This window comes from Sceloporus occidentalis, unplaced genomic scaffold (assembly GCF_023333645.1).
Source record: "Sceloporus occidentalis isolate IW3139 unplaced genomic scaffold, rSceOcc1.0.p SCAF_437, whole genome shotgun sequence".
NCBI lineage: Eukaryota > Metazoa > Chordata > Lepidosauria > Squamata > Phrynosomatidae > Sceloporus > Sceloporus occidentalis.
In genome coordinates this window covers 192613-219906 of record NW_028317417.1, presented here as the reverse complement: position 1 = coordinate 219906, position 27294 = coordinate 192613, and the positions used below count along the sequence as shown (strand labels likewise).

Sequence of the window (27294 nt, the reverse complement as noted above, 5' to 3'; positions counted from 1 at the left end):
GCATGCAGAATATTTTTATTGTGCAAAATCTGAAGTTATAGAATATCAAAGTGTGGAACTGCTTTGCTCTATGAATCATTTATCCCAGCCTGCGAGGACATGTAGGTGTCTGACTTGTCTTACAGGAATACCACTTGCTTGTCATTGAAAACCATAATAGAAGACAAGGGCAACAACTGATGAGAGTTACAAACGTGTTCTCCAACTCGGTCAGGTCTACATTTTATTTAAAAGTTACTTTTGAGGCTTTGCTTCAGCATGGCTTTTACACAGAGGGATCTGGTGGTCTCTATCACTAGAGACCGCATTACACACAGTCCGTTATGGAAGATTTGAGTGGGTTTTCACAGTACGGCAAAAGATCTAAAAACACGCTTTGCACAAAGGAAAGGGGATCTAAAAAGGAGAACCCGTTTTGTATGTTGGGTTCTCGAGCCGCAGTGTAACTAGGGGAAGGGGGTTGGTAACTTACTGGTGACCAATGTATCTACACAAGCTCCTTTTAACAGGCTTACTGTAATCTCCAGCTGCTCAGATGTTGTTGGTAATGTTTTCCAGCAAAGCCTAACACAAAATTAAAGTGATAAATTAAGGGCTTGTATTTTAAGAACATCAAGGCACAAACACAACAAAGTTCCTCCAACCGGTCCTGAATGCCACGTCACAGCCGAACCAAGCCACCAACAGCTCGAGTAAGAATTGTAAGCTCTTTTGAGCAGGACCGTCCTTACTGCTTGTTTCTGTAAGTCAGGTTGTTATGTTACATGCTACCTGTTATGTCCTGTTCACCCATTGTACAGCACTGCGGCATATGATAGTGCTATATAAAACTATAAATAATAATCAGGCAACTGCGTTCTTCTGGCTGCCATTCAGTCGCGTTACGGGTTTGCTTTAGAGCTTCTCCTTAGGAGTCAGCCTAATGAGGAACATACACAGTGTACCTGTCAATCAGACCAATACTTTGTTAAAGGGCTTCTGACATGCATTAAAATGTATATAAAATATGGATATAACCAGTAAGATGAGATGGTTAACAGATCATATTTAAAGAGGCCTTATCTTTGACACACAGTACAGTCGGGTCTTCTACACATATGAACGTGCAACACAATTCAAGATGGAACCCAGCTGTGACTGTGTCCTCAACCACCGCCTAGATTGTAAGCTCACAAGAGCAGGGCCCTCTTCTCCTTTGTACCAGTCTGCCATTGTGTGTGATTTTAAATTATTCTACAGATTGTAACATCGCTGCGGACTCTTGTGGCGCTTTATAAATGAAATGAAATGTAATGTAATGCTAGCCTACCGAACATGCCAGATCTCGGAAGGGACAGAACCATTATCTCTGCAGAGTTTTCCACGAACTGGATAGAGCCAGGGTGCCGGCGGGTTTCAATTTAACATAAACCAAACGTTTTAAGGCATAGTTTACTGTCCGGACTTCAGTACACGTTCATTAAACCTATCAGGAATTCAATACTTAGCTTTAGGAGAAGCTGTCACCCCAGAACACCGTCCCATCCATGATCCCATTTTTACACCACTTTTGGCTGCTTGAACTTTTCAGCTCTGATCCAGGGGTCTCATTAGAGCCCCTGGAACTATTGAACATGCCTGTACTGGCAGTGGTGAATCAGCAGAATAATAAAAAAACCTTACATATCTGATGCTTTGAGGACAGGCGTAAAGGTTGAAAGGACGTTGGGGGGGAAAGGCATGAGATGGGTCCTTGAGAACCGCGTACAAACTGGATAAAGCGATCCCTGGCATCAGATGCAACATTACAGCGATTCTAGATGGATTCTTTTCACTTAGATGTGAAAAGTGTTAAGAAATACTTTGCTGACTCAGCTACGGAGGTAAAGGTGAAGCCTTTTTCATTTTCACTGGATGTAAATCATCTAACATGTCTACTGTGTCAGCACACGGAAGAATGCAGCATAACAGCAGCCTAATTCATTCATACATGAAAGCAAACATGCCCGGTGTATTCACTGGTTTAGCAAATTCACTACCCTCTCCGTGTAGTTACTTCCCAAACGGCACTTACTACTAAAAGTCCCCAAATCATGGCAATACTATAGCATTTATATTAATCAAGCCAGTAGACCATCACAAATCCGGCTGTACTTTAGGGTAGGCATGTCTTTAATACGAGTTCATGGCTTCATTTGGGGTTGCGGATCCTGCACGGTCTGCAGGGTTCTTTCGCTAAATCATTTATTTGTAGGTGCGTTGAAACACCTTAGTTTTCCAAGGTCACTATGCATTATGAAGGGTTAATCCCAACGAGTTCTTCTTGTATACAGGGTCCGGTTAGCGGAGTAAAAAGGCATGGTTACTGTACGGCGGATTGTGTTTCCTGCGTTGCTACTGTAGCAGTTTCATGAAATCAATGCACCTGTCAGGAGTCAGCGCCCAGCAGCTGAGAACCCGTTAACATTTTACTTCTTTAGCATTTAGAGCTCCATATCTACCAGTATCTGGGTGTAGCTTAAACATAACCACGGAGCGTACAAGTGTAACAGGAAGCGTGCGATTAAATGTTAACATACAGCCAAGACCTGACTTTGTGCCGTTCTACGTATGTTCATAGAATCGAGAGTTAAACTGGGTCAAGAAGGTCGCGCGGGTAGCGAGCCATCTGCACAATATAGTTTTGGCACCCCGAGCCCTGCACTTCTACAATGTTTGGGTTAATTCATCCAGATTAATTGGAAGAATGATTTATACGCAGGTGCAGAGCCGACATCATAGCGCCAAGCTCCGCCGGCAGCGCAAGTCAATGTAAAATGTATCAAAGATGCACTGGTACAGCGCAGATCAGCAACGGTAACACTTCATATACAGCACAATACCCAAGGAAGAACTTTCTGGAACTTCCAAGAGCCCGATTACGTTTAAAATGTGATTCTGCAATGTTTTGGGTCCCCCTCCCCTTCGGTTTAATGCAGACTTCGCTTGCAGCTGAACCTGACAGCAATTATGAAAGCCACGACTTTATGAACCAAATGTGTTCTACCTTAGTGGTATGGTCCAGGACCGGATGGTACCATCGGCACGCTAGCCTTCTAGGCAGATTTATGTGCCGTAAAACCGACAGCGCAGAGGGTTTCACGCAGAGCATCTGCAGACCATGAAGACACTGGAGGGGCTGACGATATTTCCATTACAGGGACAGAAATTCGCAAAAAAATGAAAACCAGGTTTTTCACGGATTGTTGTGCTTCTGTACACTCACCCCAGTGATAATTTCAACCAACCTGACCCGGGGGTTGATAACAGGGTCACTTCCCCCACCGTCCCAGTGGAAGCTGAATACACAGAGGCTGGCGTGAGAACATAGCAACCGGCCCACAGCTGGCCGAACGGTGTATTCCAGCTCACACAAGAACAGTTCCACCTAGAATGCTGGGCAATATCTCCGTACGCGATTCTAACTCCTGCACGTGACTTTTTGGAATAGTCATCTAACAGATTGAGCTTAAATCTCCACTTTTCAGATAAAAAAAGAACCCAAATCACACAGAATTACCATAAACATTAAAAGTTTGTCTGTTTGAAGGTTAAGCACCATTACATAGAACACCTAATTGTGCAGGATTTACACGTTCACAGGGGGCACACACACCTTTTGCGCTATTATTCTGTAGTATGTTCCATCTTTTTGTCTATCGTTTAAATGCAATCACCGGACTGTTGGCACTTATTAATGGGTTAGAATGCACAGATTTAGGGACATTCTGATGTTCAGTAACAGGACAACATAGCTGGTTTCCTAACGACACATGATTTACCAGGGCAGTTTTAACAAAACAAGCGCTTCCAAACCGGTGCAGAATTTAGGAGCCGGGCAGACGTTGTTAAAGCAAACCCAGAGTTTCTTAGGAGCCGGGAAAGAAGATCGTTTTGAGAATTTGACATGATCATTAAAATCTGTAGGCTCTGTGACGCAGATACATGAGATTAAGTAAAGCTTGCATTGTAGATATACCTGCTGCTTTAGTATAATACAATGTATATGCAAATAAAATAAAGGTACACGGGAGGTAACGTGATACATGAAAAACTGCATTAACCGGTCCATTTAAGTATTGATTTCTGCTTTTACCTAAGTTCTAAAGAGGAAATGCCACACAGATTGTCCCCGATCACAATTCCCATACCTTATCTATATATCTAATACACCACAAGCTGCTCTGCAGCTAACTTCTAATTCATCCAGTGGGAATAATACAGAACAAGTGAATCCCAATCGCAGCTTAATTACAGGCGGCTATTTTTCAGCCAATCAGAAAGCTATTCTCTACGTGGAAGAGCCCATCCTGCATTTACTTTATAGTAACTTTATAATCTGCTTAAACAATGCAAGCAGAGCCCCATAAGCGTTCCAACTACTTACTTGGACTAACCGAATATTAACCCTATGCAGTCTTATCCATAGACGGCAAGGAAAATTAGCATGGAATTTGAAGATGTTAACCCTAACAATAGTTTTTAGTAGTTACCATTCAGCCAGGTTTGACAGCTCCGCTAGCATACAATTTATCTAGGGGGGAAAAAAAGATTTGGATGATCTGCTGAAACAATATTTTCTTTCCAATATACCCTCATACACCAAGTGATTTAATCTATCCCTATTTTTGACCTTCTGAAAAATCTGGCATGGCCGATAACACAGAGCAGGTTAAACTTTGAAAGAAAGTTTGTGAAATATTTGTACAGCTTCTACAACCTTGAGGTTTTTCCACGTGGCTAGCTGAGGTTTTTACACTCCAGATAAGCACAAACCTGCAACACCGCGGTTCAAAAGTTTGGGGTCACTTAGACCTTGTTTTTGAAAAAAGCAATTTGTGGCCATTAAGAAATCCAGCAGACAGGGTTAACGTAATTGACTGTTAATGGAATATAATCATAGGCGTACAGAGGCCCTTTATCACTCCCATCACTCCTGTGCTCCAATGGCCCTTTGTGTCCAAGTTTAAAAGGCTAAACGATCGTTAGAAAAACCTTTTTGGCAATTATGTTACAGCGAGAAATTTCCATGAGTGACCCCAAACTTTTGAACGGTAGTGTTTACTGGTTGTGGAAATGACTGAGTGTTCTGAAAGGCAGACACTAGCACGGGAGTGACAACTTTGCATGAGAGCAACTATTTGATGTTAGAAAGGGAGAAAAAAAAAAAACCCCAAAGGCAGATATTTCAAACAAAAGCACACTTCCTGGATTCAAGTAAATCATCACAAAGTCGCAGAATAAAATAAGGAACACAAAGTGAGAAAAGCTTACCTACTTTTTTGTTTGATTGTATTGGGTTTAAATTAGTATATATATATATATATATTTTTTTATCAGCTTGATAGAAAAGCGACCCGTTTTGCCTTTACTAGTAATGGGGGAGGGTGACAATTAAATCTGTCACACCGTGAAGTTTCTTAAAGTCATAACACACCCTAAAATTTAACCAAACCACATTTTTTAAGCCACAGATGATAAATAACTGTACAATAAGGCGATAAAGAAATAATATAGGTATTTATTTATAAACGCATATATTTGAAGATGCTTTTTTGGAGCAGTGTACCTTTTTTCAACACAATCAGGCAGATAGATTACCGAGCGGCGGAAAAGCTTTCGCAGTTCGCACTGAATTACAAAGTTGTGCTTTTTACATCGTTTGTTTAGTTAAGGTGATGCTCTTTGCATAAAATTTCGATATTGCTACATTACAGGAGTCCTGCTGTACGTACAAAAATGGGCCGGGTCGACAGAAGTGACAATGTCCGACCACGTACCACAGAGAGCCGCATACACCTTCTCCCCGATTGCTTTGCTAAACTGTTTAATGATCATTTGCATTCAGGCTACTCATGCATGCCATACGTATACGACTTTAAATAGTCCAGATTTTTTTTCCAGCAGTTAGGGCATATTTAATTCTGAATATTTCATTTTTTAAAGCAGCCTTTAAAATAAGAAATGTCCCTGGGTAAGCTGTGTATGATATATATATATATATATATATATATATATATATATATATTATACACACGATTTCTAATTTGTTATACGCTAGCAGAATCCTTAAATAAAAAAAAATAAAAAAACCCTTTGTGTAAAAGACAAACGGCAGGGTGACTTTAAAGAATATAATGATAAAGTTTACTTGCTGAAATCAGTCTAGCAACATACCCTGTATCAATGCGGAAAGGCAGAACTACACCAGATGGAAACGAGTTTAAAAAATATATATATCAGAACAGGAAACTAAACGTGTATCCCTCAAACCAAACCCTCGCGTTGGGGCCGACAGAGAAAGAGTGCTTGAGCCACATCTGTAATCTAGAGCTTGAAGTCTCATTTATATAATCAGGAATTCGGGAAATTAGGATCCTATAGCAAAGCAAAAAAAAAATATATATATATATAATTTTAAAGTATTCCAGCCCATATTTCCTTGTGATTTAGTCTGATCAGCATTACTCCTATGACACTGCTTCTCTCCCACGCCTTCGTTATAATTGTCTGAGAAGCAACATCTTAAATTGTGTGAGGATCTTCTATTAGTCATTAAGATTTGTAGTTGGATGTTAGCCATGTGAGTCCTTCATAGAGACCGTCCCCTGTGGTGGCACACGAGGGCTGCACATACCAATTCCTATCCCGGATGCGGGTTAGACCCAGTTTCTCTTGGATTTCATGGGGTTTCATGGCATCAGGCAGATCTTGTTTATTGGCAAATATTAGAATGATGGCGTCCCTCATCTCCCTGTCGTTGATGATGCGATGAAGCTCTTGCCTGGCCTCATCGATGCGGTCTCTGTCGGCGCAGTCCACCACAAATATGAGGCCTTGGGTGCCGGTGTAGTAGTGCCGCCACAAAGGTCGAATCTTGTCCTGGCCCCCCACATCCCAGACGTTAAACTTGACGTTTTTGTAAGTCACTGTTTCCACATTAAAGCCAACTGTGGGGATGGTGGTGACAGATTGGCCAAGTTTCAGCTTGTATAGGATGGTGGTCTTACCAGCAGCATCCAGCCCTAACATCAGGATCCTCATCTCCTTGTTGCCAAAGATCTTGGAAAGAACCTTGCCCATGGTAGCGCATGAAAGTCACTTTATCAGAGAGAATGGAGGGTGCAGTCAGGTAGTAAATGTCTCCAAGCTGGCAGAAGATCAGTAAGTTCTGGAGCCAAGTGAAGAAGCAGCTACCTTATCGTCCTCAGGTGAGATCTGAGTCCCTGAGCAGGTGAGTTCAGGTATGCGGACAGTGCGGAGTTAATATCCTGCAACTGTAATCTTTGAGGAGAGTCCTCAGATCTGGATCTCTAGGCGGGACGTCCCCGGCTGCGTGTCCCTCTACTGTAGGGGATCCGGCTGGTAATAAGCTGGGTGAGCCCTTAGGGGAGGCACATGGGCCTGAGGTAGGTAGTCTCCGGCTCAGCTAGGGGCTCTCTTCCTCCTGCGCAAAGCACATGCGGGGCTGCAGGGGCCGACAGCAGCAGGAGAGCACGAGCGCTGTGCACGTAAGGCCTGTAGCGACCCGAAGCCGGGCAAACCTATTCCTAGGTTACTCTCACAAACCGATTGAGAGCGCCACTCTCGCCCACCCCGTTAAACCCCTACTTCGCTATGGACTTAGCCCGTCGTGACCAGTCCCAGCCAACGCCGGATATTCCCAGTCATTGGCTTCCCACCTCGGGCCGCTTCCGGTGCCTGTGAAGAGCAGTGGCAGGTTAGCGCTCCGGCTACAGGAATGAAGTGGGAGGAGCCGGCGAGGGCGGGTAAGGGGCGTCTGGGGCACAGCTCCGACATCCACTGTCAGCACACGGAAACGTACAGTGAGCCGGTGCTCGCCGCTCCCGGCCCCTCCCACCGACGTGTGCGCAATCAAACCGCGACCAACCAGTGCTACAAAGGAATGTCCGGGCGGGGAAGGGGGCGCGTGCAGCAGACTGTCACGTGATGGCCGCGCGCACGAGCGACGAAAAAGAGGGAGGAGTCAGCACAGCGCGTGCCGTCGCGTCAAACTTTAAATGTCGCGCGGGGAGGGCCTGGTACTCGGTCCGTTGGTGGGGCGGGAGGCGTACAGAATACTATTATTGCGTGCTGTGTGTGACACGCACACGCACACGCACACGCACACGCACGCGTTAATGAGGAGTTACTGGTTTATATAGCGCCATCATACTCTGCAGCGCTGTACAACAGCAAACAGGACAAAACAAATACTAAAATGTGTCTGCACAAAGATTTATTTTAACAGGCAATTTAGGTGCGAAGCGGCATTAATGACCATAGAACCTAGTGGAATGTTACTGCTCGTTGGGCCATTCTGTTCTGCTGGTTGCCATGGCAATACAACCACCAGCATATGATGTCGGATCGGACCTCTTCAGCCTGTCTCCTGTAAAGACTCAGACCTTAATTAGTCGTTAGTATTATCTTAGATTGAGGAGCCATATCCCTACCCCATGTCTGGTTAAATTCCATCAATGTCACCATGTACCATCTATGCTGGGAGGCTGTTTCACTTATCTGCTACCCTCTCAGTAAAGTAAAACTTCCTTACGTTACATCTAAAGCTCTTAACCTCTACTTTTAGATTATGATCTCTTGTTCTCGCAATTAATGTATATAAGTGTCCGTGGAAGCATCTTCTGGCCTTTGGTGCAATACAAATGTATAGAAACGTTATGGGGGTGTTGAGAAGGGAGTCCGTGTTTCCCGACTCCGAAGGCATGTGTGATCTGTGGTGCTAGAGCGCCACCTATCCTGCTGAAGTATTACAGTGAGGAAAGAGTTTGTAAACTTTCAAAGTTCCTCCAGAAAATATACACACCAGAACTGGTCTATTTCATAACAAAAAAGGCTTAGTTGACCAAAATACAAGATCGGGCCCGGCCTGGCCATCTGGGTAAATGCCCCAGTCCAACCCGGTAATAGAACATTTGAAAGCATTTAGCCAGAACGGGTTGGCACATTGGCAAATTTGCTAAATGTCTGTCTTTGGGACCAAAATCCTTTCTGTCCGCCCAAAAAGATGCGTTGATGAGAGTGTTTAATAGTGTTTTAGAATTGACACTGTGCAAATAAATATTTTTGTTCTTCAGCATTCCTTACTGTATAAAATAAATAGCTACACAAACGTTACATTACTTTGTAAGTAGTGTTGATGGCGTGTTACCTCCAGCGCTGCCTAATAGGGCGATCAGGCTCCCTATTATCCGTCAGCGCCACTGGCCACTGCAATGAGTAGGGTACCCAGAAATGTGTGCCGAGTCTTTCATTTAAGGAGAAAGATAAAAGAACTTACAGAAAGTTAAGACATTTAGCCGGGTTGCGGCATTAATCATAAAATTAAGATATTCTTGAATAAACCCGTTCCTCGGCTCTAGGACCTCATATGCCCCTCTAGAAATGCCAACCAGGTGATGAGAATATTGTTTGCCTTAAATATATTTAGATAAATTGTTTCCAATCCAACATGCGAATCTCCTGCCATTATTTGAAAACAACACGTCTTAGGAAGGTTCATGGTTTCTCACCACCCTCTCGTGTTCTTCTGAGATAAGACCACAGAGCTGGGAGTTACCCCTATCTGTCCAAACAAACAGAGCCACGGTGCAAGGCCCCAAGGTGGCCATAGCCTCTGCGCATGTGGGCTTCATTCATAGCGCATAGACACAGATGTCACATTCAGGGTGTCTGTTTATTTTGCTACAAAGTTCCACAAGCTCAAGACAACCCAGTAAGCACTCAAAGAGCTTGCGAGGTTCTACCAAGATCATGTAAAGTCATCGCAGGTCATCGCGTAACATTGACCGGGAGCTTCTGCAGAGGGTTCTGCGGAGGTTGCGTAAAAATAGGATGAAAAGTGTGGGATTTCCAAGTTTACATTTTTTTTTGCTTCACGTCCAAGAATGACTGAGCAAACATATCTATCACGATGGAAAGAAACCCAGCCCACTGCCCTGCTGTCCCCTGCTGTCTGTGATAGGGTCACAAGGAGCTTTGCTGCAGCCTGAGTGAAGACCCTTCTCTTGTCTCTCCTGACGCCTCTGTCTGCCCTGTGCCCACTCAGATCATAGCAATGTGGGGGCTTCTCTCTTGTGCCCTACTGCTTCTCTTCAGCTTGGCTTTGATGGGCTTCTTTGTTTATTGCGGATACATCCAGTACATTCACATGAAATATGACCATATCCCGGGACCTCCCAGAGACAGGTAGGTGAGGGGCACATGGGGCAGTAGGAGGCGCTTGCCTTGATATCAAGGCCAGTTTGTCTGTTGGGCAATGTAGACATTTACCTGGAACGCATTCATCTAGAAATACCCAAACCTAAATATTACATGCTTAGAACATGAATGCACTGATCCAAAGCAAAAAATGGGGGCATTTTTGGCGAATCCCCCCATACTGAGGCAAAAGGGCATTTTTGGCTTGAAACTGCATCCTGGAATCAGTAGATGAAGATGTGCCGGGTCATCACATGAACATATGTGTCTATTTTACGGCTGCATTTCAATTTGTGTAATTATATTTTTGACAACACGTGAATTAAATCCAGAGATATATTTTAGACGCTTCAAAGAATTCGTTTACCAAAGGGTGAAACTTAATTTCAAACAAAGTAACATTATAATAAAATATATTTTTCACACTGCTTTGTAAACGTAACAGTTTAATTAGCTCATTTAACAGCAATATTCATAAAGTTTTATTTTCACCTGGTAGATGTATATTAATGTAATCACAACGACCATACGTGTAATTAAAATTCACCTGCATATGAAGGGGGTGATGTGTTCAAAGTTCTTGAGGTCTCACCACCATCCTGCTTATGGGACAATTCCTTCGGTTGGCATAGTTATAATACCACTTTTTAAACTTTGCACCACATTTCTACATACTATACCATTTTATGTTTTTTGTTTCGTGTTTCAGCTTTTTGCTTGGACACATGCCCTCAATCCTTAAAGTGGTGAAGGACAACGATCTTATACATAATCTATTTCTGGAGTGGTAAGATAGTAGCCCAATGGAGAAATATTTTCTACTGGTAGTAACTACGATGTTTTATGTAATAATTATTTTTATCACTAAGGAAAAGTTAGTTTTGTATCAGTGAATGCACCCCCCCAGGGATTAGGGTCCCAAAAACGACTGTCCATAGAAGAGATTGTGGAAACGGTTCATTTGTGGCTTTTTATAATAGGGGACTACTTGGAAATAATGTTTTCTTGTTTTGGAGGAACAATAGATATTGTTTCAGCTGATATTTTGTACTATATGTTATTAAAATACATTGGGTATATGAACTTTTAAAATTGTCCCCCAAAAAATTGGTTCCCGAGACAACCTAATACACTGATGGACATCAACAGAATTCAGGTGACATCAAGCAAAGACCCCTGGGCAAAAAGTAGTCGTGGGCATTCAACAAGACCCTGCTTCTAATAGTGCCGCTCGTCTAAATCCTTTCATTCCTAGGGGTTTCAGCTATGCGCATGTTGCAAGGACCATGTAGGAGTCCTAGAGGAGACCACACTCCTTATGGTGTTGTGTCCATATTCATCCAGGAGGCTCCGAGCCCTCCTCTGATGGAATTCTAAACGTTTAGAAAAGAATGGGATTCATAAGAGAATTTGTGGAAAGAATTCAAGCTTTTGGGCTTCCCTGAAATATTGTCATACATGGAAAAAACACGTTTCTGTTTTTCAGGGCAAAAATATATGGTCCAGTAGTACGTTTTAACACGTTACACCATGTGACCATACTACTCACTACTCCAGAAGGAGTCAAGGTATGAGCCATGTCTGGATGAGTTACTGATGGAAGTTTTTCATTAATGTTTTAATAGCTATCCTAAAATAAGAGGACAAACCATTAAGAATACAAATAATGTCCCCGTGGCTTACATTTTCTTACAGGAGGTTCTTCTGTCACCAAAGTACAGCAAGGATGCCGCCTACAATCGTGCCGTAAGTGTGTTTGGTGTAAGGTAGGTAAATCCTGTCCTCGAGGTTAGTAACTGTCCCAAAATGTCGAGTGTGACATATTACAGAATTCCGATGATCTGAAGTTGGCCAAACTAGAATAAAATTGACTTTCTGTTTTGAAGTTCTCTCCCTTCTTCTGACTCTGCTCTTACTTGACAGGGAGGAACAATCACACAGATCCTTAGATCTGTCATGTGTTTAGGTTCTCAAGTTTTTGGCATCTCACCCTTCAGTTTTTGTTACTTTTTAAGGTTGATGGGTAATGGTTTAGTAACGGATCAAGACAATGAACATTGGAGAAAGCAGAGAAATATGATAGATCCTGCATTTAGAAGAAAGTAAGTAGAGCATATCTTCTAGGACGGTCTATGATTTTAGACTTCTAGCCACTAAACACAAGTACAGTAAATACTTAGTATACATTAGAGTATACATACATATATATATATATATAAACACAAGTATAGTAAGTACTTAGTATTCATTAGCGTGTATATATATATATATAACAATTTTTATTATAATTATCATGTCCTGTCCAAAATAGCTATAAACAGAATGCAAAATGCCAAACATAATAACCCAGGTAAAAAACCCTAAATTAGGGAGAGGGCAGATCTGCGACAAAAAAGAAAAGCTTTACAGAAGGACAATGAGACACTGAGATCAGTGATCTAATGCCGGCCTCCACCATTAGCTTCATGGTGTTCATATGTGGGACATTATTCTAGAAATATAGAGTCTATAATGGATCTTCTCTTTGTAGTTACTTGGTTGGACTAATGGAACCTTTTAATGAAAAAGCAGAGGCGCTAATGAAAAAACTGTCAGAAAAAATACGTTCAAATCGTAAAGTTAAAATGCACGATATGATGAGCAGATTGACTCTGGATGTAATTGCCAAGGTAATCCTGCTAGATTATAATTCACATTACATGGAGCTTGTATGTTTATTGCGACTATTAATCTTGCCCCTATCTACAGTCCATTCTCTTTTTATGGGGAATACGCTCAGTTCTATATTTTGCCTGTTTATTTCCGACACCATCATGGTCTCCTGTTGGTTGGATGTCTTTATAGACGATGTACTCATAAGTGTAAGAATGATATCAATGACCGTTCAATGGCTCTTGGTGCCCAATGTTTGGATAAATGGCAAACAACCCAATTCTCATGTTTAGTTTGGACCTTGCAGTCATAAAGTCCATGAACCCAAATCCCCACCCCTTATTAATTGCAGGTGGCGTTTGGACTGGAGATGGACTGCGTGAATGATGACCAGACACCTTTCCCACGAGCCGTACTGCTAGTTATGAAAGGCCTGACCGAATCACTAAACCCTTGGGCGAAGGTTTGTTTGAAACATTGTTCATCTGCTATAGCTGGGGAGAGCAGTAGTAACACGAAAGATAAAAAGAATAAGAAAACAATTGTTGATGAAAACCTATGGAAACATTTGGGTAATCCGTAGAGGTTCACAAGGTGCACCACTCTTTTACTGTTTAGCGTTGGCTTTATCCTCAATTTTAATGTAGTTACTGTCTCGACGATGATGGCGATGACGATGATTTTGTTCACCTGTACATAAGCTGCACACTCTATTTTGTTAAAAGTATCTGCCAGGGAAGCAGGCTTTTATTCGAGACGTCCAGAAAAGTGCTAGACTTATCCGGCAAACCGGCAAAGAGTGCATCGAGAGAAGACAGAGAGCCATACAGAAAGGAGAAGATGTTCCTGAGGATATACTGACCCGAATACTCAACGCTGCAGGTACGACGGAACCATCACCCCGCCAATAGAGTTGCCGCCAACATTAAATGCATGTTGTCTTCATGTCATTTTCTGAGTAACTTTTTCTTTGCGGGGTAGTAGAAGGCATACCGCGCATGGGTGGCATTATATTTAGATTTTGTGTCTATGTTTTGACCTTCTTGCATTATTCTAAGTGAAAGTTGCCACAATTTCTTATAAATGAGACAAAAGTGCTTTAAGGTTATAAAGAAACACAAAGCATTGGATTGATAGTTTTCCAGAAAGCTCCTGTTTTAGTAAATTACGTAGCATTCACCCAATGGTCTAGTTGATAACCAGTTGCATGTTGTATTTTATTGTGACTTCTCTCTAATTATTGACGGATTGTCTTATTTTGTACTCAACTTTCCGCAGATCTGGAGGAAGACTGTAACCCAGAGATTTTAGTTGATAACTTTGTCACGTTTTTCATTGGCGGTATGTATATATTTTATATTTTTATCTTTAGGGCTATGGTGTATTATTGTAAATTATAACAAACAATGACTTAAAAATAGTCTATGGATAAATATTCTTCCACTTACCTGCATTACAAGTGTTTTTTTTTTTAAGGAGGATAACATTAAACACAGTTTTTATCCTCTTGTGATTAATGTACATTTTAACTCCAGTGTGTTAACGTAAATCTTGAATTCATTTTGTTTCAGGGCAAGAAACAACTGCCAATCACTTATCGTTTTCAGTGATGGAACTGGCACGAAACCCAGAGATATTGCAAAAGTAAGTGAGTTGCCTCTGCCACTTACTCGAGTGCTACTTATGCCGCTGATCTGTGTGAGCGTTCCTCCGTCATTCATCCCACGGATGTCTACAGGGTCAGGTCCACGTCAGAGGCCAGCAACCTTTCCGCTGTCTGTCTGTCTGGAATGTCAGACAGGGGTCTCCATAACTTAACACATCATAGGTCCCCACAAGCTATGACAGCAAACAAATGATTACAAGTTGGGCAGGAGAACTTTGGTTTTCAGTTGTAGTGTCTTTACTGCCCAGTTAGCTTTCCTCATTGGTTCCAAGGAGCTGGAATAACTTAATTCCCTATTATTATGCAGATAATGCCGTATGTGAACTATATGTAGCATTAAAATAGTAGCCCATGGGGCCTCGACCTTATCCGTGGAGGATAAGATTACAAGCTAAGTGTTAAAGTTATTCTATAATAAATCTTAATTTACCCCCAGTAAAAAAAAACATTAGTTAGTAATTGTATATTAACCCCGTCAATGTTTGGTGACGCTGTCCAGGGGGTTAATAATATACATTAAATGTTTAGTTACTAATATTTGGCTCCTAGGACCTTGGGAAGTTCCTAGGCTAGGCTACCCAAAGCTGACATTATTCGGGGGGACTGGCTTGGTGAAGGGACACATGGCTAGCGCCAAAAGACTTTAGTGGTTGGGCAATAGGAGTAAGTGAGGAATGGATGTCCCCAAACAATTCTCCCCTACCCAGAGAAAGAGGTAACTGACCCGGAGACCCGAGGAAGGAGGGCCAAACCAGATGATTCCCCAGCTACGCCGGTAGATTAATCAGTAGACCAGTCTCTGCCATGACTTAAGTTTAAGATGGGATCTTTGACCCATAAATGTATTGTGTAAATTGTGTTGTTATGGCTCGTCTGCTTTTTATATGCAGGGCCCAGGCCGAAGTAGACAACGTTATTGGCTCAAAAAGAAATATTGAGTATGAAGACCTTGCAAACCTGCAATACCTGTCCCAGGTACCTTTAACACAGCGACTTTACCTGTACTACGACATTGTGTGTACATTGAAAATGGGATTTGTTATAGCAGGACAAGATGCAGCGACATTTACTCAGAGAGATCCAATAGTTCCTCGATCCCTTGCGTGGATCTGTTCAAAACCATTGCCTTTGTTTCTTTGTTTGTGCAGGTGTTAAAGGAGGCACTGAGGTTATACCCCACAGCTCCTGCGACATCACGGGCGGTGAAAGAGGAGCTAGTCATTGGAGGAGTCAGAATCCCCCCAAATGTTACTGTGATGGTATGTTTCTGAGAAGTCATCTTACCAATTTACTTATGTTTTATGCAGGGTCACGGAATCTCTTCTCACCGGGCATGGCCCTTCATAGTGCATAATGATTAGAAGCTGCAACTGTGCTGCAAACTCCCACTTCAGTAGCTTTTTCACATGGGTGATGGTACCCTTATTCGGTGGCATCAGTGTGGTTGCTTTGCTGACTGCGCCCAGGTATCAGCGTAACTCCCACTTGTTGCCCGGATCGTAGTAGTGGGCTACTCATTGTTTACCCTTCTTTAATCCTAAGAGTTGGATAAATAAAACCAATTAATGTAAAATTCAAGAATTCACAAAAAAAGAGGCGTTACAGTCGTGAACCATTCCTTACAGCACTAACATATGCTGTATATATGAAATGTATTTTGTAAAAGAATGTTAAATAAATGTCAAATAACCTGCTCTATAATTCCATTTACAGCTTAACTCTTACGTAATGGGAAGGATGGAGCAGTTTTACCAGGACCCTCTCACCTTTAACCCGGACAGATTCAGTCCAGATTCAGCCAAGTAAGTCCAGTTTCAGTGGTTCCCGTTGCATGTTCTTGATTATGAGTCGATGCCCTTTTAGAGGGGTGTATTTATGTCTAACCATGCATGTTTCATTCTCTTAAACATATGCACATTTATTTTATTTTCTCCCATAGGCCATACTTCACATATTTTCCATTTTCACTGGGTCCCCGGTCATGCATCGGACAGACGTTTGCACAGGTGAGAACACTGCATTTCAGACACATATGCTAAACAGAAGATTAGAATGTAGATGAACGACGACACATTTGCTTGTAAGACTAGTTTATTATGGGTTAAAATCAAATACAGGTAGTGGAGCACAAACTACCCAATGTTTTTAAAAACTTTTTAACGTTGTAATGGGTCTGACGACCCCCTTCACTTTGGGTGGCTGTGCCCTGGTATCACTGCGTTATGTGAAATAAACGGGAAAATCAGAACTTTTTAGCCTTTACTCTGCAGGCAACTGCTCATATTTGTCCGTTTACAAATAAGCATCTAAAATCCTTTTTTCTTTTTTTTTTTACAGATGGAATCTAAAGTGGCGATGGCCAAACTGCTGCAGAGATTCGATTTCCAGCTAGCGGGAGAACAGAGCTTTAAGCTGATTGACACCGGGACCCTTCGCCCTATGGATGGGGTGATCTGCGCACTGGAACCCCGAGCAAGCCAGAGAGGGACAGGGAATTACTAGCAAGCTCTGTTATCACAATGGCAAAAGCTTGTCTAGGTCTTGGTATCTGAAGAAATACAAAGCACAACCCTTCCTAATCTATTACCTTTTCACATGTCTCTTTTCTCCCTGGCATCTACTTCTCTCTGCTCATCGCTTCCTTTCCTGGTCGCCATTTCCTTTTTTCACCTTCTTTCACCTTCTTTAGCCTCCTTTTACTCCACATCACGCTTTTGACTCTTTTTTTTCTTACCTTCTCCCCATTTCCATCTTCTTTCTTTTTCTATCCCTACATCCCTTTTGTAGTTTCTCTCTTGTCTCACCTTATCCACCATTCTCTTTTTTCCTCATTTCTGCTCTCTTTATCCCACACCTTTTCTACATCACTACTTTTCACATCTCAGCCTTCTCTCACAGTTTTCTATCTCTTCATCCTCCTTTTCCCACTCCCCAACTGTAAAGCAGCTTCACCTTCCAATACATTCTTCTTCTTCAATGTCCATCTACCTCCTCTCTACCCCACCTTTACTTACTATGATCCCCTTTCTCTGCCATATCTATCAGCTGCCCTGATTTCCGGAAACATTCCATCCCATTTACTCAATATCGTGTTATCCAATCATGTAAGAGCAAGAATTTAAGAATTTTCATTTTTAAGGATAACAATATTCTTGCCAATATGCCATGCTGTTTCTTATTATAATATTGATGAAATGTCTTGTAATGTTTAATCATGTTAAGCAACATTGTGTCACTAAATACTAGTGCAGACGTAGATTTGGACCGCATTTGGACAGGTGATCGGTGATCATTGAATGGCAATGAATTTATATGAAAATACATTTTTGCCTGTTTCATATGCAGTAATCATGTTAATTGATCTGTTACAGAGGAACTTGGGAGACTTTTCTATATATGTAAATAAATAATTGCATTTAATCAATGTTACGAAGAAATATGATCTGTTTTGTTTCACTTTATTATTTCATTATTTACCCAATTTCTGATTTAACGGTTGGTTTAAGACCCATGAGCGCTTTTTCTGTGTTCATCCACATTAACATATTACCTTAAAGAAATATAAAAAAGCATTTTCCTTATCATTCAGATTTTTGTAGATGCTTAATAACACATTCACAATTATTAAATGTGAAATCAGAATTCAGACGCAAGGTTTATTTGAGGTCCCGCCAAGAAGAGCATTTTCTTTTTTCAGACGTAAAATATTGATAGGTGAGATTACTCGTAAAAATTCTTCACACAACATCTTTCTACGATCCAACAAATATCTCAACATATTGCTCCTGTTTGCTAATAGCTACAGCGTCAATCTCTTCAAAAAATGTTTAAGAAAGTTTTATTATAGTTTACTAAAAAAGTACAATTAACAAAATACTCATTTTATAAGTGAAGACTCTATAATGTGGTTAATGCGTAAAAGCTGATCTCTATTGATAATGGTTTTGTCTTGTGCTACAAAATACAAATACAGCCAGGCATTGACCACAGAAACTCATTTGTTGGCTGCTATCACCCGAAAGAACCTTATAACATAAATTCAGTTTTAGTGTCTACAATCCATATTCTGGGAAACTTTAAATCTCGTTCTTGTTACAGTTTTAATGTGTCCGGGGTCTCATTCTGCAAATCACACCATCTAAGGGTCGGAGGGATCCGGTATCTAATATCTTAAAGCTTTGTCCTTCGACCAACTCAAAATCAAACCTCTGAAGGAATTTGGCCATCACCACCTTCGCCTCCATCTATTTAAAGAAAACAGTAGAGGTTATTGGATTCATCAGCATTTTATTTCATGTTTGCTTTTGGGATATTTTTAGGAAAATTTCCCAGTGTACAGTATTTCTAATGAAATTTCACGTGGAAGAAATATATGAATGGTTTATGAATGATCTCTTACTGTTCACTGTATAAGACATCTTGTAATGAATCATATTTCATAGCTACATACCTGTGCAAACACCTGTCCAATACAGGATCGATGACCCAGAGAAAATGGAAAGTATGTATAGTAAGGCCTACAAGCAAACAAACAAAACATTACATTTATACAACGCCAGCAGCTTCTGTAGCGCTGTTACAATAAGAAAAAAAGGCGAAATATGTAACAAAAATAGTTAAAATAAAAAAATAACAGAAACACATGTTAAGACATATGGGTGTAGAAGGAGAAGAGGTCTTGCCAGTTTACAATCTGTTCTAACGTGAGCCTCATACGTGTACTGTATGTAAAACCAGGGAATACAGTTATGACCAAGAAGTATGTAGCATGTGTGACAAATGTAACCACTTACTTGGGGGCATCTGGGTGAAATCTGTCTGGATTGAAAGTTAGAGGGTCCTTGTAGTATTCCTCCATTCTTCCCATGACATAAGAGTTAAACTGTAAACAGAAAATGAATGTAATGACAATGTTTTATATTTCTGATCGCTAGTTAAAAATAATTTGATGGCATAATACGCATAAGTAGAAGGCCAGGAGGTTCAATTGTCTCTAAACATCCATAAATAGAACGCCTGGGTTCTAATAGTGATTAGCAGAGACTTACTGCACTGCTTGTGTGGCCATTAGGTTCTCGGGACCTTTATAGGCTCCTCTATGTAGGACAGGTGGATGTACTATATACATGCGCATGTACAGGCGCATGCTAGTCCTTCCAGGCATCACATGGACTGCTATTTCTCTATTGTCACAGTGCAACTCAAGTCAGTGGTTCAGCACTTATAGCTTCACTACATCCACAATACATAATGTGCCACCCCCGCTTAGGAACATACCATTAAAGTGGTGTTAGGGGGGATCCGTACTCCTTCCAGCACCATCTCCTCGCGGAGTGCTCGTGACGTTCCCGGGGCTGTTGGGTAGAGGCGCAAAGTCTCCTTCAATACCTATGGAAGCATATAGAACATATATATACAGTCGTTAATTAACTTCTTTAAATGTGTATCTTAGGTAAGAATACCAAATAAAAGGCAGAACAAACTCAGAATTTAATAACAGTAATAACCGGGGCACTGTATGCAGGTTTTCAATAGCAACGAAATAGGAAGGAATCCAATAGTATCCGGACACGATATACATGCTATAGATAGAATATAACATAGTATCCATTAATAAATACAAAACTCTAGTTATCCGAATTTTGTGATATAATTCATGCAGGCCCATTTGCCCTAGGAACTGAAAAATATGCCCATTTGACCCGAGTATCTGCCCCTACAAGTATCTGGTATCCCTCACATTCACCATAAGAATCCATCTATTGCCCCAACAAATCTGCCAATTTATACCAAAAAGCTGTTAATTTTCCATTAGAATATGCTCAGTCGCCTTAAATTCTCCGTGAGTATTGGGGATTTGCCCATTCAATTTAAGAATTATCCAAATCATATTGAAATCTCAAATTCTATTTACCCTAATAAGCTGTCTTCAACTGGAAAACCTGAGAATATGTCTATCCACTTTTGAAATACTAAGAGTGAGGTACAAACCATGGGATCACTAAACAAGTTCTGTTATTGAGGTTACCTGTGACAGGTATGATAATTTCCCAAGGTCGTCGTAGTCTAGATCTCTTTTAGAGCCTATAATCTCATCCACTTCAGCCTGGACCCTGTGGGTAAACAAAAATGTATTTTTATTATTTTTTACCCATAGGGAAAAAAAATTTAAAAATTTAAATTAAGCAGTACAAGAACAAAAATAAATAAGTAAAAAGAATAATTTAAAAAAAAATTAAATATAAAAACTATGAAAATTTTCCTCAATACCTTGTACCCCTATTACTAGAAATATCAAAGTAAAAAAAACTTTACAAACCCCATAGTCTAAAGTAAAAAAAAGTTTTGTTTTTTTCATTTTACCATATAGATATTATATGATTATTGAATGGTTTAAAACAAGACCCTTCTTATCTTGTATAGAATAACATATAATTTGTGTTGGTACTCTAAACATGTAAAGATGAATCATGATTGAACAAACATATGGTAAAAATGACCAAAAAAGTTCCCGTTCTTTGGGTATGAAAAACACTTGGTCAATAACTTGTAAAATCAGAGCAGCTCGGGTGACCTCAAAACTCTTTTTTTATTATCGCCTCCCCTGATATGGACTCACTTTTCCAGTATGTGGGGATTCTTCGCCAGCTCCATCACGGCGAATGATAACTGGTTAGCAGTAGTTTCTTGGCCTGAAAAGGAATTAATTTGTAAATCATTTCCCAGTGACACAACTAGATTAGATAAAACCTGGCAGCTCCCCAAACAGTTTATGGCTCGTGAGATAAATCCCTTTGCTTTACAGCTTCAGAGCACTGAAGCAGCTGTGGACTAGAGCTCTAGAGATATTCAAGCAGCGGCTTAACAACAGATGTCACAGGAGGTAAAGTTGTAACCAGGTCTTGGATCCCGTGGTATGGGTGGACCAGTATGGTCTAGGGTGATGTGCACAGATTCCACTTCTTTTTTTGTTTTCGGTGACATATGACGTCCCAACAGCCATTGTCAATGCCTTCCACCATTTTGTTCCATTACGTCTGGTGGCTACATATTCCATCGTAACTCACTCGATCACGCCTCTTCAGCATTGATCAAAAAACTGAACATTAAAATACTTTAACACCAATCTGTCCTGGTACTGAAGACGTAACTAAAAGCCTGAGAGTCAATGCTCTAGTTCACTAATTCACTAATGAGTGTTGGTTCCATGATAGCCACGCTCTATGGCCCTTGCAGTTCTCCATTCCCCTTTTAGAATGCCCACCACATCTGCAATGTCTCAATCGAACGTACCAAAAAGTACAAATACATAATAGCCCAACGCAAACCTGCAATGAAGAACGTCACAAAGTTATCCACCAAACTTTCTGGGTCACACTCTTCTTCCAAGGCTGTAAACAAAGGAGTTACAAGATAATTCAATTAGTCTCTTTAACAGAAGAATTATTGTACAAATCAAATGTCCATTCGTCATGTAGAGCTACACAGATAATTAAAAATGTTTAAAGAACAGTATAGGATTTTTTTTCTACTGTAAGGGCGGTTGAGGTGCAGAATTCGCAATCAAATCTCATTGTCATAGGGATTTTCTGATATAATTCCTGCAGGTCAGGAGACTAAAACTTTGAAACAAAGTCTATTGCATTTTTGTGAGCAAGCATATGGTTCAAAGTATGTATACATAATTCCATTTAAACTTGCACTGTACCTGCACTCTTGAGTATCTGGGTGAGAATATCTACGGGAACCTCCTCTCCTTCCTCTATGGCCCTCTGTCTTCTTTCAATACACTCTTTTCCTGTTTGGCGGAGAAGCTTGACGCTTTCATGGACTTCTCGGATAAAGGCTCGCTTTCCCGGCAAATACTAATTAGAAAGTAATTAGTAATTAGAAAGTGCTCTGTTATCAAGGTGAGGTATAGAAGACCTCATAACCATCTCTTCCATCCTTGGTTTATAACATCTGGTTCACGATATCTGTCCTTGAATAAATGTCTCCTGTACAAAACAATGTATAGGGAGGATTTCCTCACCCTTAAATCTGAGTTAATCTAAAACTTTCTGAAACATTTTAGTTTTTGTACCATTACTTGCCTCCCGAGCTTATTGTTGCCAGGCTTGTTGTACATTGCAGTGGCTACTAGTTAAATTGTATGTGATCAACAAAAATGCTTCCATACACACCTTTGCCAGAGGATTGCGTGTTTCTACCAAGCCTCTCATAACTGTTGAGATCGCCTGGGGAAAGGGGGTCTCATCGTCTTCCAGGGAGTTCAGCTCCATCCCAAAAGCAACCTGACCATTGTAAAGACAAATACAAACATGACACTTGTGTTGTTGCATCTATCTATTAAACACACAATCTTGTATTACAAGATTACAGCTGATTATAAACCTAATGTATCTGTTCGATAAAATTATTTTGTAACCTTTAAAAATTACACTAACGATCAAAAAGCGAGAAGGCAAAAGCGTTCATGAGCAGGATTACCTTGGCGATGACATCCAGCGTCACCCTACTCATCATGTCGTGAATTTTAACCTCTTGTTTTCCATTGGCTTTTCCTGACAATGCTGTCATCAGGTCCTCAGCTTTTTCATTAAAAGGCCCCATCAAATCGATCAGGTAACTGGAAAAGAAATACAAGAAATGATATAACGCATGATATATATATATACATATATGTATGGTCAATGTATGTCACATAAAAATCCACAGGATTTTTATCAAGCCAAGATCCAAGTGATAAATCACCTAAATGTAATTTTGCCCTTGGTTAGATTGTAAGCTCATAAGAGCAGGGCACTCTTCTCCTTCTGTATCAGTATGCCTTAACAATTGTTAATCTTATTGTCAGATTGTGTCTCGTCAGTTGTAATATTATTGTTCATTTTCACCGGGTCCTTATTGTAATAGTGCTATGAAATGTGCTGGTGCTCTATAAATAAATGAAATGTAATGAATAACACAATCTATCAGGGGGTTGAGGGGGAATGGGACCGTACGAGAGGGGCTGCTTGGGTAATTAATAGTACTCTTAAGCATAGCTTGAATTTGAGTCAGGATTCACACTTTATGAGTTGAAATAAACTTACGTTCGGCTGAACGCAGGGTCCATAATTCTCCTCTGTTTATGCCAATGATCATGGTCTCGATCTGTCACTAAACCATTTCCCATAAACCTGCAAAAAAAAGACATAATTTGGGTATAAAGGTGTGTTTGTATGATATGCAAGGGATCATGGAGTTTATTAAATGAATAAGAACCACTTATTTTCTCCATGAAACATATGTTCGATTGTTTTAAAAAGATCTACTTAGGACCCTCACCATTTGAGGCTTTCACATCAGTATTTATGGTGTTACTAACTCATCCGCCTGGTCTAATAACAGCCCAACCGGGGCAGATGAGTTTATTCTGGTAACCCGGGCTGTGAACGCATATTGAGCACCAGATCCAGAAATTGATGAAATATACAGGAAAAGCAAGGCAATATGAGACAGTAATACTTGCATACCAGCCCATCAAGAATAACCAACATGATCCTATGAGAGAGTAGATAGAACTGAAACCACTGTCTCTCTCTTGGAGATAACCAGTTGCATGAGGCCCGATGAGAAACAGTAGATTGACTGCAGACTCAAAATATTTACAATTCCGTTAACGAAATAGTCTAACACCTACCGCACCCCAAATATATTCGCGACGCGATCGTAGAAATCATCCTTGGAGTACTTTGTCGACATCAAAAATTCCTGTAACAAATAAAATATGCTAATACGATATAAAATAATACATGGACCCCAAATTTAATACTCCATGCCACCCTCCAGTTGCAACCACTGAAGGATGCAAAAGTGTGTGTGATGTTAATAGGACCCAGGGACATATTTAGGATTTTTATGTTATTTGGATTAATACCTTCACTCCTTCTGGGCTAATGGCCAGTACCAACACCTTGTGTAACCCATTAATCCGTATTATCGGACCGTACATCTTCACCCTGAAAAAGAGAGACATTTGCAAATACATCATAGTTCATTTCATTTGTAATTTATCTAAGTGTATGTCTTGTCTCATTATAATACTCCATATCCAAATCTAGCTAATCTGGACCTGGCTACACCCTACTGGACCCATCTGGCACTGGACCACCAAGCATTTCGCCCAATGATCAGTCCGGCGTGTTTACAGCTATATGTTGGCTTCAATATTGGTTTATCCAAAGACTCATACTGGTGTCTGTAACAAGGCTGCTGGAAGTCATTGATGAATATGAAGCATTTAGAGAAGTGTCCACCACAAAGTCTGTTCTATGTTTCCATGGTTGAGAAAGCAGATTGTTAGCAGTGTATATTATAGTGATGGGAGAAAAGAAGGAGATGAACTAGAATTCTTATAGCATATTTTGTCAGATGAGCGATTTTGTGGAGTTTGACTGCATATGAAGAATGGAGAAGAAGGCCTTAAAGGACCCCAGGGCAGCGAGCATGTGAGGACAATTATATGTTCACACCGTCTATGCAATGAAAAACTCACCAATCTATAAACTGGTCATAGATCAGGTCGTTGTTCTTCATCACCTTCATTATTGTGGGGGAATGTCCAAACAGGAAACTGCAAAAAATGATTAGAATCATAATTAATCATGTTTCAACCATCTGAAAACATCCTGGAAATCGCGACCGGACAACACATCTGCGTTACGTGTCAGGGTTATGATACAAAGTGGCTGGTGGTTTTATATTAGGGATCATGTATGGTTGGTTCTGGGTTCATTCACTAAACAGTGAAATCAATTGGGGACCAAACTAGCTGAAGGCAGAGATTCTTCAGGGAAGTCACTGCCTTTCTGGGCACCTTTAAGTTTTTACGAAGGTGTTTGGCGCAGGTCAAGGAGGCTTGGGGTGCTCATGGCACCAAGATCCATTGTAATACCTCTTCGTATTCTGTGACATGTCATTTTGCGCAGTACACAGTTAGAAGGCTGATAGAGTCTCTGGAAACATATTTTCCAAGTGTGCCTGATAACATTCCCAAACTGATACTGTCATTCACTGATTCATTCATATACTGATACATTATCTTATATCTAGGATAGCCTTATTCCTATCCCATGCATGCTTAAACGCCTTCACTGCATTAACCTCTACCATTTCTGCTTAGTTTTAACATGCATGGGATAGGTATAAAGCTATCCTATATATAAGATAGGACCAGGCACTAATAAAAGTATTGAGAGAAGACTAGATGGGCCGAATGGTTCTTATCTGTTGACACATTCTGTGTTTCTAACACGTGTCTGCTGAAGCTTGAATCAAGTGTTATCGATCTGCTGCAGCATGTTCTTGGCACTGAGACTCTAACTTTTCTCCAATTGTTCCCCACATAGTCCAGGAGTCCAGATAATTATCATAAACTGCATTCACCCGGTGTCTAGTGTCAGCCCCAGAAAAACCAGTTCCCACAGGCTTTCAGTGCTGTCATTATTGTGCTTTCTGGTTACCAGGTTGGATAACTCTGTGCGTCTAACCACCTCGGCTGTCACCTCTGGAACACTTATGAAAGACATATTGATTAGGTTGGGTGTGAACCACAAACATTTGTCATCTTCAACCTTTTCCAGACCTTCCCTTCATGCATATGAGTGCCCCCTTTTAATTTCGCCCCCTCTATGCATTGGCTTCTATACTCGCCACCCAGCTATTAGGCTTGCAAGATAGTTTCAGTGCATCTAACAATTTCACATGCATTTAGTCACTCTGATTGGCTGCTTCAAGCAATTTTGAGCTTTCTTCCCTATTTTGTACTTAGGACCCTTTTTTGTACCGAGGACCCTCTCAGTGAGATGTTGGTGAGTTGGAGCTGAAGACACCAAGAGCCGATGAGCTCCTGTACAATATTAATAATAATAGTAAATGTTAATTAAGGGTTTCATGCAGCTCATCAGTGACCAAACGCCAAAGCGTTAATGTGCAGATACTCACCTGTCTCTGGGGGGACCTGGGATATGGTCATACTTCATGTGAACGTACTGGATGTATCCGCAAAAGACCAGAAAGCAGATCACAGTCAGGCTGAGGAGAAGCAGTAGAGCCCATGAAAGAGCAGCCCACAGCTCCATGATCTCCGTGGGTTTAAAGGGTATCGGGGTATCAGGGTAACAGAGCAGGGCTGTTGCTGAGACGGCTGCAATTCGGTTAATGCAGGTGACACCGATCAGCATAAACAGGGGACAGCTGGACAAAGCAATAGAGTCGTCTCTCCTCCCCTTCCTTTCTCGGTAAATAAGGAGGGAGCTCAGCTTCGTTCAAGAGCAAGAATGCACTGTATACAGAGGTACTTCCCTATAGAAATCACTCCCCCCCCCTCAGGCCCGGACTGGCCATCGGGCACACCGGGCATTTGCCGGGGGGGCCGGGCCGCATTTACTTAGGGGCTGATGGAGCTGCAGCTCCAGGCCCCTACCTACGGCCGCATTAACGCAGGGCATAAGGGGCACCTGCCCCTTAAGCCCGCCGCAACTGCAGGTCCGCCACTCTAGGGGGCCGGGAAGTCCCCACCAAGGCCGGCCTTACGGGTCTGCGGCCGCACAGGGTTTAAATAAAAACATCGGGGTTTTTTTTCAACTTTATTTAACATCCTCCATGTGGATGGAGGTTGTTAAATAAAGTTGGAAAAAAACCCCTGATGTTTTAATTTAAACCCTGTGCGGCCGCAGACCCGTAAGGCCGGC

At 41.1% G+C, this 27294-nt stretch overlaps 3 protein-coding genes across 3 annotated transcripts; 1 reads left to right on the top strand and 2 right to left on the bottom strand.

Annotated features, from left to right (window-relative positions):
• Nucleotides 1–6573: 6573 nt before the first annotated feature.
• On the bottom strand, nucleotides 6574–7101 carry LOC149272586 (ADP-ribosylation factor 6). Its single transcript, XM_089506925.1, has one exon. It carries the CDS (start codon nucleotides 7099–7101, stop codon nucleotides 6574–6576), a length of 528 nt encoding a protein of 175 aa, XP_089363051.1.
• Nucleotides 7102–10096: 2995 nt separating this feature from the next.
• Nucleotides 10097–17059, top strand: LOC149272585 (cholesterol 24-hydroxylase-like). Its single transcript, XM_089506922.1, has 15 exons — nucleotides 10097–10227; nucleotides 10949–11026; nucleotides 11726–11807; nucleotides 11935–12005; nucleotides 12255–12341; nucleotides 12770–12908; nucleotides 13244–13354; nucleotides 13617–13773; nucleotides 14170–14232; nucleotides 14463–14535; nucleotides 15448–15532; nucleotides 15706–15816; nucleotides 16271–16359; nucleotides 16497–16563; nucleotides 16895–17059. The coding sequence occupies exons 1-15, from the start codon at nucleotides 10097–10099 to the stop codon at nucleotides 17057–17059; spliced, it is 1509 nt and encodes a 502-aa protein (XP_089363048.1).
• Nucleotides 17060–18657: 1598 nt separating this feature from the next.
• On the bottom strand, nucleotides 18658–26682 carry LOC149272584 (cholesterol 24-hydroxylase-like). Its single transcript, XM_089506926.1, has 15 exons — nucleotides 26546–26682; nucleotides 25098–25175; nucleotides 24480–24561; nucleotides 24243–24313; nucleotides 23653–23739; nucleotides 23048–23186; nucleotides 22741–22851; nucleotides 22266–22422; nucleotides 21886–21948; nucleotides 21177–21249; nucleotides 20586–20670; nucleotides 19835–19945; nucleotides 19351–19439; nucleotides 19008–19074; nucleotides 18658–18801 (listed from the first exon to the last, which is right to left on the bottom strand). The coding sequence occupies exons 1-15, from the start codon at nucleotides 26680–26682 to the stop codon at nucleotides 18658–18660; spliced, it is 1494 nt and encodes a 497-aa protein (XP_089363052.1).
• Between the last annotated feature and the right edge of the window lie 612 nt (nucleotides 26683–27294).